Source organism: Prosopis cineraria, unplaced genomic scaffold (assembly GCF_029017545.1).
Source record: "Prosopis cineraria cultivar Desert tree isolate PC_DT_omini unplaced genomic scaffold, ASM2901754v1 PC1, whole genome shotgun sequence".
NCBI lineage: Eukaryota > Viridiplantae > Streptophyta > Magnoliopsida > Fabales > Fabaceae > Prosopis > Prosopis cineraria.
This window is the reverse complement of record NW_026555332.1, coordinates 37325476-37338869: the sequence shown is the minus strand read 5'-3', so window position 1 is coordinate 37338869 and position 13394 is coordinate 37325476. Positions and strand designations below refer to the sequence as shown.

Here is a 13394-nt window from a genome sequence, read left to right as displayed (position 1 = left end):
CATAATCATCAAAACATCATTAAAAACACAACATTTAAAATATTCATCCTTACAATCCTTTAATCATCAAAAAGTCTAAAGCTAATAATAATCAACACAAAAAATCCTCATTAATTTCATTCAAATCTCCAGGAGTAAGGATTGAAACATTAGGAGATGATTGAGAGAAACCAGAATCACGTCCAACATCATCATTCAAATGTGGATGCTCTGAAATATTCATATTTTCTTCACCTATTTATGACAAAAATTAACATTAATCATTATGTAAAAAATAATTATATATGCAATATAGACATGTTAGTAAGTATGAACCTTCATTATTTCTCATAGAAGTTGATAAAACTACAAGATTCTCATTATGCATAGCACTTTCAAATTAGTGACATCATCAGCATCAAACTCTGGAGCTGGCTCTTGTTCCTCTTCAGCAATCCAAAAGTCTAATTTGTTAATAGATTCATAATCAATTAGATCAAAACTTATTTTTTTCTTCAATTGGCTCCTTTAATGAGATCAAAACAATCAAATATAAGTATATATCTACCATGAGATAGTAATAATAAAATTTTTATTTATTAAAAACATTCATAACTTTTATTTTTATTACCTATGCTTCAATCGTAGATTGTAGTTTGTAAAGACTAAATCATTTAGTCTTTGATGTTCCAATCTATTTTTTCTTTTAGTATGGATGCGTTCAAACAAGCTCTAATTTCTCTCACAACCAGAAGAGGAAGAAGTTTAGCTAAGAATACGCATTGCAAGATTTTGCAACTCTAGAACAGAACTTCCATAAAATGACCACCATTCATCTACAAATAAAAGACAATTAATTATATGTTATATGATAAATAAAATTACCATGATCATGTTAAATATTAACACTTACAAGAGTCTAGCTTCTGTGCTACTTTATGACATGAAGCTTTATCAAAAGATTCTTTATAGTCACGATACAAGCTCAACTGCTTCATCATCACAATATAATCAACATCTTCATTTTCAATTGATTCAAATATTGAAAGCATAGCATCCATTAACCTTCTTTTGTGAACAAAGTCATCATTATACAAGAAGGTAGGGTTCAACAAATATGCTGCTGCATGAAGATTGTTCTTTAAGTGCTTATCCCATCAGGCTTGGATAATATCTGTGTAAGGCTTGTATTGGTATTTATTATTGTTGAAGACTACCTTAATTGCTTTTTTTGCCCTTTGCATGCCTTCATAAACATAAGGCAAAGAAGGCTTCTCATCTGAATCAAAATTCTCAACAACTTTATAAAAGGAGACACAATCTTCACAACTTCAAGACATTCATTCTAAAACTGATTATCTAATATGATAGCACTAACAATTATTTCGGCTTCAGTCCTTGATAATTTGTGATCCACAAAATGCTTATCAATGATTAAAGCTTGCAAGTTATGCTTGTGCATATATATGCTATGCAATGTGATAAATGTTGTAGCAAACCTTGTCACACCAGGACGCACAATTTCTTTCCAACCCTTTCTTTTCTTAAGCCATGACAGGAAGACCATATGATTATAAACAAACATAGTGATCTTTGATGCCTTTGTTGCAAGTTGTGACACATGAGACATACTTGCAATGTCTTTCAAAGTAAGATTCAAGCAATGAGCAGCACAAGGTGACCAATAAATACTTTTATATTTCTCTTTAATCAACTTGCCACATGCTACATAATTAGTATTATCAGTCACCACATGCACAATATTTTTAGGACTAACCCACTCAATCACTTCGGAAAACAATGAAAATAAAGTCTTGGCATCTTTCACTAAATTAGAAGCATCAACAGATTTCACAAATACTATGCCATGTGTAGAATATACAAGAAAATTTATCAAAGTTCGTTGCCTCACATCTGTCCAACATCAGCCATGAGTGTACATCCATAAGTTTTCCATTTAGATCGATGACTCTCAATAAGTAGCTGATATTCTTTTTTTTCCAATCATTCAATAAGTTAACTCTAAATTCATAAGCAGTAGGACCCTTAAACCCTAGGCCCAATTTAAAGCAATAGCATCCATAGTTTTTTGAAAGAATGGGCAATCTAATACATTAAATGGAATGCAATTGATGATAGCCCATTTAAGAATGGCCATTTTTGCACTGTGTTGTGCTTCTTTAGTTGCAAACGCACTCTTAATGCTTGGTTGGGAACCTAGAGTTATCCTAGGGGCAAAATAATTTTCAACTGGCATAGTAGGAGGTTTCTTTTTACTAGCACTACTCTCACTGATTGACTTAGATGGAGCAGGTGCATTGGGTGCATTAACATTAGACACATGTTCCTCCATGTCTGCTTGTACATCAACAAGCTTTCTCTTTTTCCCACTTTTTAATGATTCTTGCATCTGATGACGAACATCAAAAGGAACTTTACTGCAGGAAACTACTTTTCCACTTACACCAGCAAGATGATGCTTTAATCTATTTATTCCACCTCCTTTATAGCTCAATGCACAATAAAGACATGTATACACATTTTTGTTGCCCTCTTTTCTTAAAGCAACATGTGCCCATACAAGATCTTTTTTTCGTGAACTGATAGGGTTCCAGATGTGGAGTCATTATGGCTAGCAGGGGCGGGATTGTTGGAATTGGGAGTAGGATTGTTGGAACTAGGGGTAGGATTCTCAGTTCCATCACTATTAGAATTACCAATATCCATATTATAACGTTAATCTGCAAGTACGATAATTTCAACATAAATAAACATATAATGCAAAAAAAAAACCAGAGCAATCATAGTAGCCAGAAATCCAAAATACAGTATACAAGAGCAATATAAAGCTCGAATTAATTTTTCAGCAACCAGAGCAAATCAAAATACATACAAAAATCATAAACAAGATTCAGAGTTCAGACAGAGTCACAGAGCACAGCATTCGAATTCCAAAACTAGAAGAGCTTCTCGCCTTCTCAGTTTACGGATTCAGATAGAGATGAGCAATATAAAACTTGAATTAATTTTTAGCAACCAAAGCAAATCAGAATACATACATAAGTCATAAATGAAGCTCGAAGATACAGAGCAACATGAAGCTCAGTTTTATGGTTTGATAAATCATAAAGTTTATGGTTTGAATTCTATGAACCAAATCGAGCCAAGGGGCCATGACAAAAATTATATTTGATTATTTTCTAATTTTCTAACTTTAATTGCCGTAGCCAATGACTGTAACATTGCCATTCATAAATTCTAAAATTCAGACACCTTCCCGAACCACGTTAAACTTCTTGAGATATCATTCCGTCCACAAGCTCGCAGAGGAGAGAGAGAGAGAGAGAAAAGCATACTTGAATCAAGTAGGGGGAGAGAGAGCGCAGCTACCTGAGAGGCTCGTACGGATCGTTGAAGCTTAGGCAAGATTCAGACAGAGCACAACATTCACCGTTGAAGCTTTGAGGCAGAGATGGTCATGAGTTCAGCATCCAGATTCAGCCATAGATGAGAAGCGATGAGGGCGAACCGGTGAAGTTCAGACTGAGACTATGAAATGAGTTCAACCTTCATTTTCGTTCAGAGATTGAGCTATCAGCTATCAACGTACGGATCGTTCAACCTTCGCCGTGAGAATATGAGATCGGAGATTCAGAGATTAAGAGTTGAGAGTTGAGATGCAAAGCCGTAGCGGAAAGGACAGAGACATACTAAGTTAGGGCTTCTGACTAAGTTAGGATAGAGGAGAGTTAAGACGCAGAGGAGAGGACGCAAGAATACGGATTACGGACCGTTCAACCTTTGCATATTTTTTTTTAATAATATGACCCCTAAAACGACGTCGTTTTGGGGGGTTAGTCTCTTCAAAAAATAATAACTCGCCCAACCCTTTTGATTGGGTGGGTTTACCTAGGTTAATACCGGGTCACCTGAGTTAACCTGGGTCACATAAGCCCACTTTGGCCATATGAACCGGACCGGACTCGTCTCCGGTTCGTCGGGTCACCGGTCGGATCGGCCGGTTTGGTCCAAAATTTTAATACCATGGCAAAACCTCCTATTATTTAACTAAACCTGACCCAAAAATCCAAAAAAAAAAAAAAAGCTGCCTTTTTTTTCTCAAAGACAAATTTGGGGCTAATTGGGATTTTGGTAATTTTTTTTAATTTTCGTATTGGGTAACCATCAACAATCAACAATCAATAGATATATAGATATATTGATTGATTAATCCAATCATTCACCTCGAAAACCAAATAAAATCTAATTCAATCCCCAAAAATAATCAAACGAAACGACACGCCTCTCAAAGCCAGAACTGCCAATCAGTCGAGCATCCTTCTTTTTGTCGCATCGACATGTCCAGAACCGAGGAGGAAGATGCATCAGAGCTCAAATTTGGGGAGGGTATTTTGTTTCTCTGTTCTTAATTTAAAATTCCCAATCGAATAACTCGCAAGTAACATGTAATTTTGATCCATTACTGTGAATTAATAATTCACCCGTACCAACTGGTTGGTTAAGAGTCTGTCTGACATATTTCAATTGAAATTACAATCCTTCTGTTTCATGAGGTCAATACGTAAATCACGTCGTAAAGACGACCCACTTGAGCAAGTGCCAATATGGCGTGTTATGTTTTGGGCTGGAGATTCTCATATGTATATAATGGTGGGGTATTAAACTTGCATCGTTTAATTTATTGTTTATTTAATATCCCTAGCTTTTCCTCGATTACTTTTGACAGAGACTAGAGAGAGGTTAGGTACTATAATTCTTTCTTCGTTAAATCTAGTTGGAAAAAGCAAAAAAATTCATGGGTGGGGTTTTTTCATGATTGAGGGAATTAAGGTGATCATGGGCGGGTTCACGACTATATATATATATATATATATATTCTACATCGCTGGCTCTCCCTTAAAATTATATAAACTTTACATTCATGTGTTTTTCAATCTCGGCCCTCGCTCGTGGGACCATGTATGAGGTATCCATTTGGTGGCGGTGTTGTTATGCACCCCTCACTCATAAAAATGTACTTTTCAAGCACAGTGAAGAGGATGAACACAGGCAAGATTTCCTACAACTAAGAGGAAGCTATCAAGTTTAACTTCTAGTCTTACCATTGTTCGTGCACTAGGTATAACTACAATGGACTATTCATTTGCATGAAGCCCAAAATGAGCCGCATTGATCTTATATAGTGTATCTCTATGTACTTTCTTATATATTATATTGATGATATTGATAATTAATAGGACAGATAAACAATGAACTATTATTATAGCCCAGAAAACAGTTTCTTCGTCCACCGGATTTGTTAGTTTAGTTTTGAGATAATTAGCATGGCAAAAGCACTTCAATCGTCTATTCTTACAATTAACTAACTCTAAAAGCATGTAGGTTACATATAAGTGGTGCCTTTATATGCAGTTTGATTTATTAGAGGCTACGGATGCCTTTATCTTTTGTTGAACAGCTTAATGTGGATTTTTTTTGTTATAAGGTCACTAGCTTTCTCTCTCACCTCGAGGCAAAACTTGAGTAATTGAAGGACCTTCACTGTTTCCAGTTCGAAACAAATATATCAAGGAGAAAATAAGGAAAACACCCTAAAAGAACCAAATAGAAACAAAGCTATATGAACAGAACACTTGAGCTCAATCCTCTAAAGAAAACGTCAACTGAACTTACACTGCTAGTGGATCTTACACTCCTTTCTGCTACTGAAGCAGCTAAAATGTTGGTTAAGAAAAGAAGAGGAAGAGGAAGAAGAAGCATCTAAAATGCACATCTACTTTTGTTGTTTGGGCAAGCAATTAGATAATTTTACTGAATGTGATTACCGTTTAGTTAACTCTGCTTTGAGTTTGCACAGCTCTATTTGGCTGCTTTCTTGTCCATACCTGGTGAAGCTGTTAAGTTTGTCCTGATGTTGCGCCTTTATAGATTTTGAGAAGGCCAAATGTTTAATGAACTGTGAAGTTGCCCTTCTTTTGGAGCACAAATTGGAGCAGTTCAAACAAATGTCCGATGAATCAATTAAGCATATTCCCCAGTGAGTAATTGACACTATCATACTAGTACAATGAAATTTATGTGGAGATTATTAAGTTATTTCTATGTTACAATCTGAAAATCAATAAACATTCTTATTTGGGCTCTTTCCTTGGCATCTTTTATTGTTATTGCTTTTTTCTAAAGAAATCATTATTTTTTACTTTACAAGAGTGTTCGAGAAGTCTCTGCAGTATGTTAAGCGCTTCAGCCGCTTCAGTAATCAAGATGCTGTGAAGCAAGTTCGAGAGTATCCCTCATTGTTTATTTGATACAGCATATAGTACTTCGTTTGAGCTTATTTTTATTTGTTCGTACCTTAACTAGAATTCAGAGTTTTGAGTAGATATCAGCTAGCTGAGTACGAGGTACATACAGAACAATTTATTGTAAAAAAGAGTTCCTAGTATATAGGAGGAATTTATAACAACTGTTACTCTTTTGTGATGTAGCTTGCTGTGCTTGGGAATTTATGCCCTGAAACTGTGGAGGAAGCTATAAGTGTTATTCCAACTCTTAAGGTTTGTCCCCTTTAATATCTTTCAGAGTCTACTTTATAACATGCTTGATGCACAAGGTATCTATACCAATATTAAACAACCTGTCATAGGTTGTGGAATTTTTTAGTCTGAATGCTATCCCCATTTACTGAGGCATCTGATTTAACTTTAAATGATATGAATAGCTTGCAAAACGAGGAATTCTGATGTATAAGTTATGGCAGCTTGTAGAATATTTCTTACTAGGGCAAATTATACTTTATCACTATGTGATTTAGCCCTTTTGCTCCCAAGTTCCCTTATGGTTTTAAAGTTTGCAATCCCCTAATTTCTTAACTTCCTCACGAAGTTAAACATTTCAAGTTGGGCACTGCGAGAGTTTTGGTTTTCATTATGTATGAAATTAAAGTTTTGTAAGGAAATTGGGGGGGGGGGGGACAATTGTTTAGGGGCAAAATTTAGAGAAGATATTGTACTTGTATCTCAAATTTGAGATTTTTATTAGCTGAGCCTGAGCAAGGAATTTTTTTCTTGATCCCCCCCCCCCACATTTTCCTGTTTTTGTTCTTTGAACCTATATCTGTTCATTTCTTCCTCAGATGCTGAGAAAAAATATCTAAACAAGTGGTTATATGTTTTTTTTTCTTTTTTTTTTTATTAAAACAGGATCATACAAATCAAAAGAGATTACATCAGATAGGAGTCCCCTAATTGATTGCTTTCATCATTAACCGCCTTTTGGATAAGAAGTGGATGATGATTAAAGGAACTAAAATTAACACCTAACTTATGAGATAATTTAGCTAAGAAGTTAACATAGAAATTGGACTCTCTCTGTATGTGTGGTTATAGGTTCAAAATGGTCAAAAAAATTGTGAAGACATGAATTACAGTTTTTTTCTTGTTTTTCACACTTGTTGCGAAGCTCAGTTTAGTATTGTCCATATAGGCTCTTGAGTCTGTTTTCCTTTGCCTGTGTTAAAGTAGACCAGACACCAGATTGTATGATAAATCCATTGGATTTGCTTCTGGGCTGCTGATAAATAAGTAAAGCTGTGTATGTAATTTGTATAATAGTTGATGACAGAAAATAAGGTGAGCCAAAGGTCTGTGTTTTGGCCCAAAAATGATACAGCAGTTAGTTTTGTTTTTCCCTTTTTTATGTGGTTTACTTCTTTTCACAAAGATGATTGTCATTGCAGGCTAAAGGTCGCCTTGATGCAGATGCAATTGAGAAATTGCTGAATGATCTTTTAATGATCAAGAAGTTTGAGTGACATTTCTTTTTGGTTGTTAATTAAATTTGATATTAAACATGTCGAGGGTTTTTCCTTCTCTCTCGATTCTTTTATTATTGAGATAAGAGGCACTTTTACTTTAGAAATAAACGATGGCTAATGTAGGTCATTTATTTTAATTGCTAAAAAGCACCTCAAGCATGAAGCCTCTTGTCTAAGGAGTTTTTTTTAATGATAAATAAATAATGACAATTTTATTTTGGAAAAATTACATATAAGTCCTGTATAATAAAATTAATTATCTATAAGTCACACTCACTTATAAGTACTGAAGTTTGAATTGTAAATATTGAAGCTTGATTTATCAATAGCCTGAAAAGTAATTAATTTTTTTATTTGGGTCCTTATTGTAATTTTCCCTTTTATTTTACACAACTATAGATGTGATGTGCATTTTTTTTTGGCATCATTATAATCAAATTGTAAACTTTGAAAATATGAACCTTAATATGCTATTTTGGACTTATCAGTAATTTTAGGTGGCTGTACTTATACGAGCATTCTGACTAAATAATAAATTATTGCACATTTATGAATGAGGTACTAGAAATCCTAACGTTCAACTAAATTTGTGACTTCTGATCAAGTTTTTGGTACAGCAAATGCTTGTTGAAGTAATTTTTTTTTTAAATATTACATGGTTGTTGAAGTAATAAATCAACATGTGAATGAATTGAACAATTTGAGACCAGCATAATAATTTAAAATGCGACTTTAAACTACTTACATGACAATTCTAATACCACGACCACAAAGAAATTTTTTTACTAAATCGTTATTTTCTCTTAGGTGGGTTGAGGTCATTTAACCAGAGACCAATAATTGAGTAACTCATGCAATGGATTACATGACAAATATGTTCAAGAGTTTTACTTCATTCGTTTTTATGTATAAGAAAAAAAAACTGTATCACACAATTTAAAAAAGTTAGTTAATTATAATAATTATATCTAAAAATAAATTAAATAGACTAAAATGTTCTGTGTTAATCAATATAAGCATACATTTAATTGTTCTCATTAATGTAAATTATGAGAGGTGATTTAAAAAATATATAATAAATACCTATTGAAATGGATGATTTTGTTTATAAAAAAATATAAATTAAAAGTTATAGTTTCTCTACCAATAAAAAATAGAGGGAGAAATTTATAAATCATGCTTGAGAATTAGTAATTTAATTAATTGTTGGCAAAAAATACTAATTAATTATATCAATAAATGGTGAAGTAATTTTAACAGATAATAAAGAAATAGTGCAATCAATAGTCAACTTTCAAATATAGGGAGGTTGGGCTTTAGGGCCCAAAGAATCTGACACATGGTGACCCACTTCAACTTTCATTTAGGCCCAGGCTTACCCCACCATCCATTTGCTGCCTTTGATTATTAATTTAAACATTGTCTATATCTTTATTTTATATATGACAAAAGTAGCGATAAATATTTTCATATTAAATACACTCATGGAAAATAGTGATTTAAAATATTTTTTTTGTCATTTTAGCAATTTATTTCTAGTGGAAGGCTGCTTTTTTCAAGCTTTATCCATTGTTAGATGAATATCTTCATATTCCCTCAACATAATGAAATAAATTTTTTTAAAAATAGCAATAATGGGCAAAGGGGTTTACAAGAAATGACTGACAATAACTCAAATTTATACAAAACACATTTACTATGGCATCATGATGATCTTATGGTGGTGTAATAAGCGCATGTGGTGATAATTAAATATGGTATAATTAGGTTTATTTAAGTTTTTCTTGATTTCGAAGCTACATATATATGATTAAATTGTGAGAGAATTACATTCAATGACCTTCTAAAAGAATTAGTCATAGACAAGAACCAATGCAAAATTGTTTGTTGTTAAAATGGTAACAGAGATTTTTTTTCTCGAATGATAATTTGTTATTGAAATTAAGAACTAGGGACGTTGATTTCAATTTTGAGAAGCCTAACTTTTTCTTGGTAGCAAACTATCTATTACCCAAACCCAAAGCTCCAATGTAACTTATCCAATTCAAATTGGGTTGTGATCCTTTTGAGTGAAAGTTTTACTATCAAATGCTGTTATATTCTCAAAATTCAAACTTAAAACTTCTGATTGAGAGGGTTTTATTTTGTTATCAAACTGCAAAATTAAGCTGAATAATATATAATACATATAATTATTATCAAGATTTCAGTCCATTTTATTTTTTTAATCAATTTATTAAGGGGCCTATATGTTAACTTTGTCAGTATATAGGAATTATAAATGCTTTTAGGCCCAAAAAGATTGTAAGAAAATTTCTATATGATGACTATTTGACTCTGTCTTCATCACTTTGGTTTCTCAATATCTCTATATTGAATAACAAATTCTTGCACAAAATTCACGTGATGTGGCACTCTTACTAAAATCCAATAATTGATTGCATGTTATGTCATCTGAATAATTATAAATTATAAAGATGATATTATGTCTTCTCTCTTGTGTTCTTTTTTGCCATGGTTCATTCTGATATCCAACTTCAGGTCAACAAAAAAAAAAAGGTCTCATATCCAGCATAAAAATATTTGCAAGAATAAAGAAAACGTATATATGCGTTGATATAAATAAAGAAGCAATTTATGAATTCTCATGGTGGTTATATGGTTTTAAATATTGGAGAGGTCATTGAATGGATAGAGATGTACAGTACACGAAAATGCCAGAGTCTTTTTTTTTTTTTTACTTACACATTTTAAAATAACCGATGTGCAGAGAGTTGCAAAAGTTTTTTTTTTATAGTAGTGTTTATTAATACTCTACATTTTTTAATTAATAAAAAAGAGTAAAATTAAAAAAATAAATTTTATTATGTTAACTCTATCTTATATTTAAAAATAATAATCAAACTTTGCCTTTTATTAAGATTTAAAAGGAGCAGAACAATAGCAGTGAATGTAAACCGGTGATAAAATTCATAATAAAATTTTTATTAAAAGTAGATATCTCCTTATTTTGAATTAATACAACCATGGACAAATATTTTAAATTATCTATAAAAATCTCAAATATCCAAGCGATGTGAAATCTCTGACAATCTCATTCTCTTCGTTGGAAAAAACTCTGAACTATTCGTCCATAAGTCTGTAGGGCGGTGGTCCTTCTTGGTCCAGCCCTCCATGAGGCTGCAAAGCTACCAGAACCTTCTTTAATTTTTTTTAAAAAATAAAAGGGACATTCATTATCATAAAAATAAAATTAGAAAATATAACACACAAAATATTAGGAGAAATTTTATTTTATAAAAATATTTTTTATATTAATGAATAAAGGACGATTACAATCAAATAAGAATATTATTATAAATTTTTTTAAAAAAATAATATTGACATCAAATCAAGCCTTGTTGTTTTGGGTATGGGATGGCCTACTTCTGGAACATAATGTATGAAAGGGTCAAAAAGAGGTTGGAATTGAGAAAAGGTTATATATGCTTTTGATCTTTATTGCTTTTTAAAAAAATGAGTGGCATCCCTCAATCATAAAGCAATTGATTGCAAAATGATTTCCCTTTTCTGCCCTTTCCTTTGCCTTGGAATTTGCACCAAAACCCAATTTTCAACTTCTTGCCCTCTTTTCATGTTTTGACTGCCCTCCTTGACTCATTTTCACTCGCTTCCCAAACAAAACATTCTCTCTCTTTCTATTTTTTTAATTTAAAAATATAAAATATTTTTAATTAAATTTTACCTCTTAATAAAATAATTATTTATTTTTAAATTAATTTTATCTTTTTATATTTATCTCTATTAAACACCCTACAATAAATATAAAATTATTCATTAATAAAAATACTTTTAAAAAATACAATAATTATATTTTAAAAAATTAAAAATGCCTTACATTTTTTAACATCTAACTCTTTAAAAAATACTTTATATTTTTAAATGAAGAGATTTGTTCAAAAATTTAAAATATTTTAAATTTTTTAATATGTAATTAATAAAAAAATATTCTTAATAAACAAATACTAACTTCTTAAGATTGTTTGGCAAAAAAAAAAATTTATTGAGTGCATAATTTAGTAAAAATTATCTTACATTATTAAATGGAGAAAGTAATAACAAATCTCAATTTAATTTTCGTATTTATTTCGATATTCCAATAAAAAATCTTTGTGGAGTTCAGCTGTACTCTATTTTAAAAAAAAAAAAAACCACTTTTGTATAAAAGAACACAGATAAAATAAGTCTAAAGGCAACTTCTAATTTCTTAGGTATCATGCATATTGTGCATAAGGAAATTTACCAAAATATCTTACCATAACGTTTTTACAATAAAACTTACTTGAATACTTACTTCGTTTGTCTTTTAGTAAAGAAATTATGAAGTTTTTTTCTTTTTTGGTGAAAAAGGGGATTGTTTATAAAGTAATCGAAATGCTTACTTTAATTGCTCGTATTTACTTTGCCAAATATAAATACTATGAAAAGGGACCACACATAAATCAAAGTAAGTTGAAGTGAATATATAGTAAATGTAATCATCATCTAAAACACTCCCCCTCTAATAAAATATGTTCTCCAACAGTTTTCAGTCTTTTTTTTCAATACTAATTCCAATTGTTATCTTCCAAACCCACTCACTCACATAATGCAGTTAAATTTTTCATCTTGATTTTGTTCCAATTAATTAATGATAATCAATAAAAATTATCAAAGTGAAATGTAATTTTTTGATATGTTGTGACCTTTATTTGTGGTTCATGTATTTCCAAAAATATTTGAGAAGATATACAGCACGATAATTGCTCCCTAGCTACTACTTGTTAACTTTTAAAAATATGTATGTATATGAATCAAGTCGAATCTAGCTATATGTGTGAGTTATATATTCTATTGTACAATAAACAAAATTATATTAAAAATGGAAGTATTGGGGTTTTTTATTTACATTGATATTAATTTTCTCTTTGAAATTATTGATGTTGTATGGGGGAAAAAAAGCTATGAGCATGGGGCTTGTTGTACACAAGTCAAGAAGAAAGAAATTTCTATACCTTAAAGGAAGAGGGGTTTAAAATCATAAACTATTATCATAATTATTAGTTTCTTTAAACACATGATCAAAAGAAATGGGTAAATTTTATTTTCTTGGTAATTAAAGTCAAGAAGACAATATTCTTGAGATTACAAGTGATATGAGATTTAAAAAAAAAAAAAAGAATTTGCATGAGTGGAAATTGTAAACCTAATGATTAAACCTTTCACATGAGTGGGAACGAAGACTACCATTTTTCAACTTCTTCAATGGTATCAAAACACACACATATACACATCGCCACCATTATTTATTAATTTAGAGTTTGCACTTTTTTTAAATAATTAATAATAAAATATACTCGTAGTACAATCCTACTTATTAGCCGATTTGTAGGCTACATCATTGATTATTTTTCATTAGGTAGACCTAGAGAGATATATTGAAGCATTTAATCACTTCGTAGTTGAAATCCAGAAAGTGGATGTATTTACTGCTTCTCAGCAAAAGCATGGAGGCATAAACCCAACCATCCCACTTTCT

General features: G+C 31.4%; 1 protein-coding gene across 1 annotated transcript; it reads left to right on the top strand.

Moving 5' to 3' along the window:
* The first annotated feature begins 4251 nt into the window (after positions 1–4251).
* On the top strand, positions 4252–8114 carry LOC129294900 (DNA-directed RNA polymerase II subunit 4-like). The gene is made up of 6 exons (XM_054933385.1): positions 4252–4386; positions 5929–6037; positions 6209–6286; positions 6371–6404; positions 6489–6557; positions 7739–8114. Exons 1-6 carry the CDS (start codon positions 4338–4340, stop codon positions 7811–7813), a joined length of 414 nt encoding a protein of 137 aa, XP_054789360.1. The 5' UTR covers positions 4252–4337; the 3' UTR covers positions 7814–8114.
* Positions 8115–13394: the final 5280 nt, after the last annotated feature.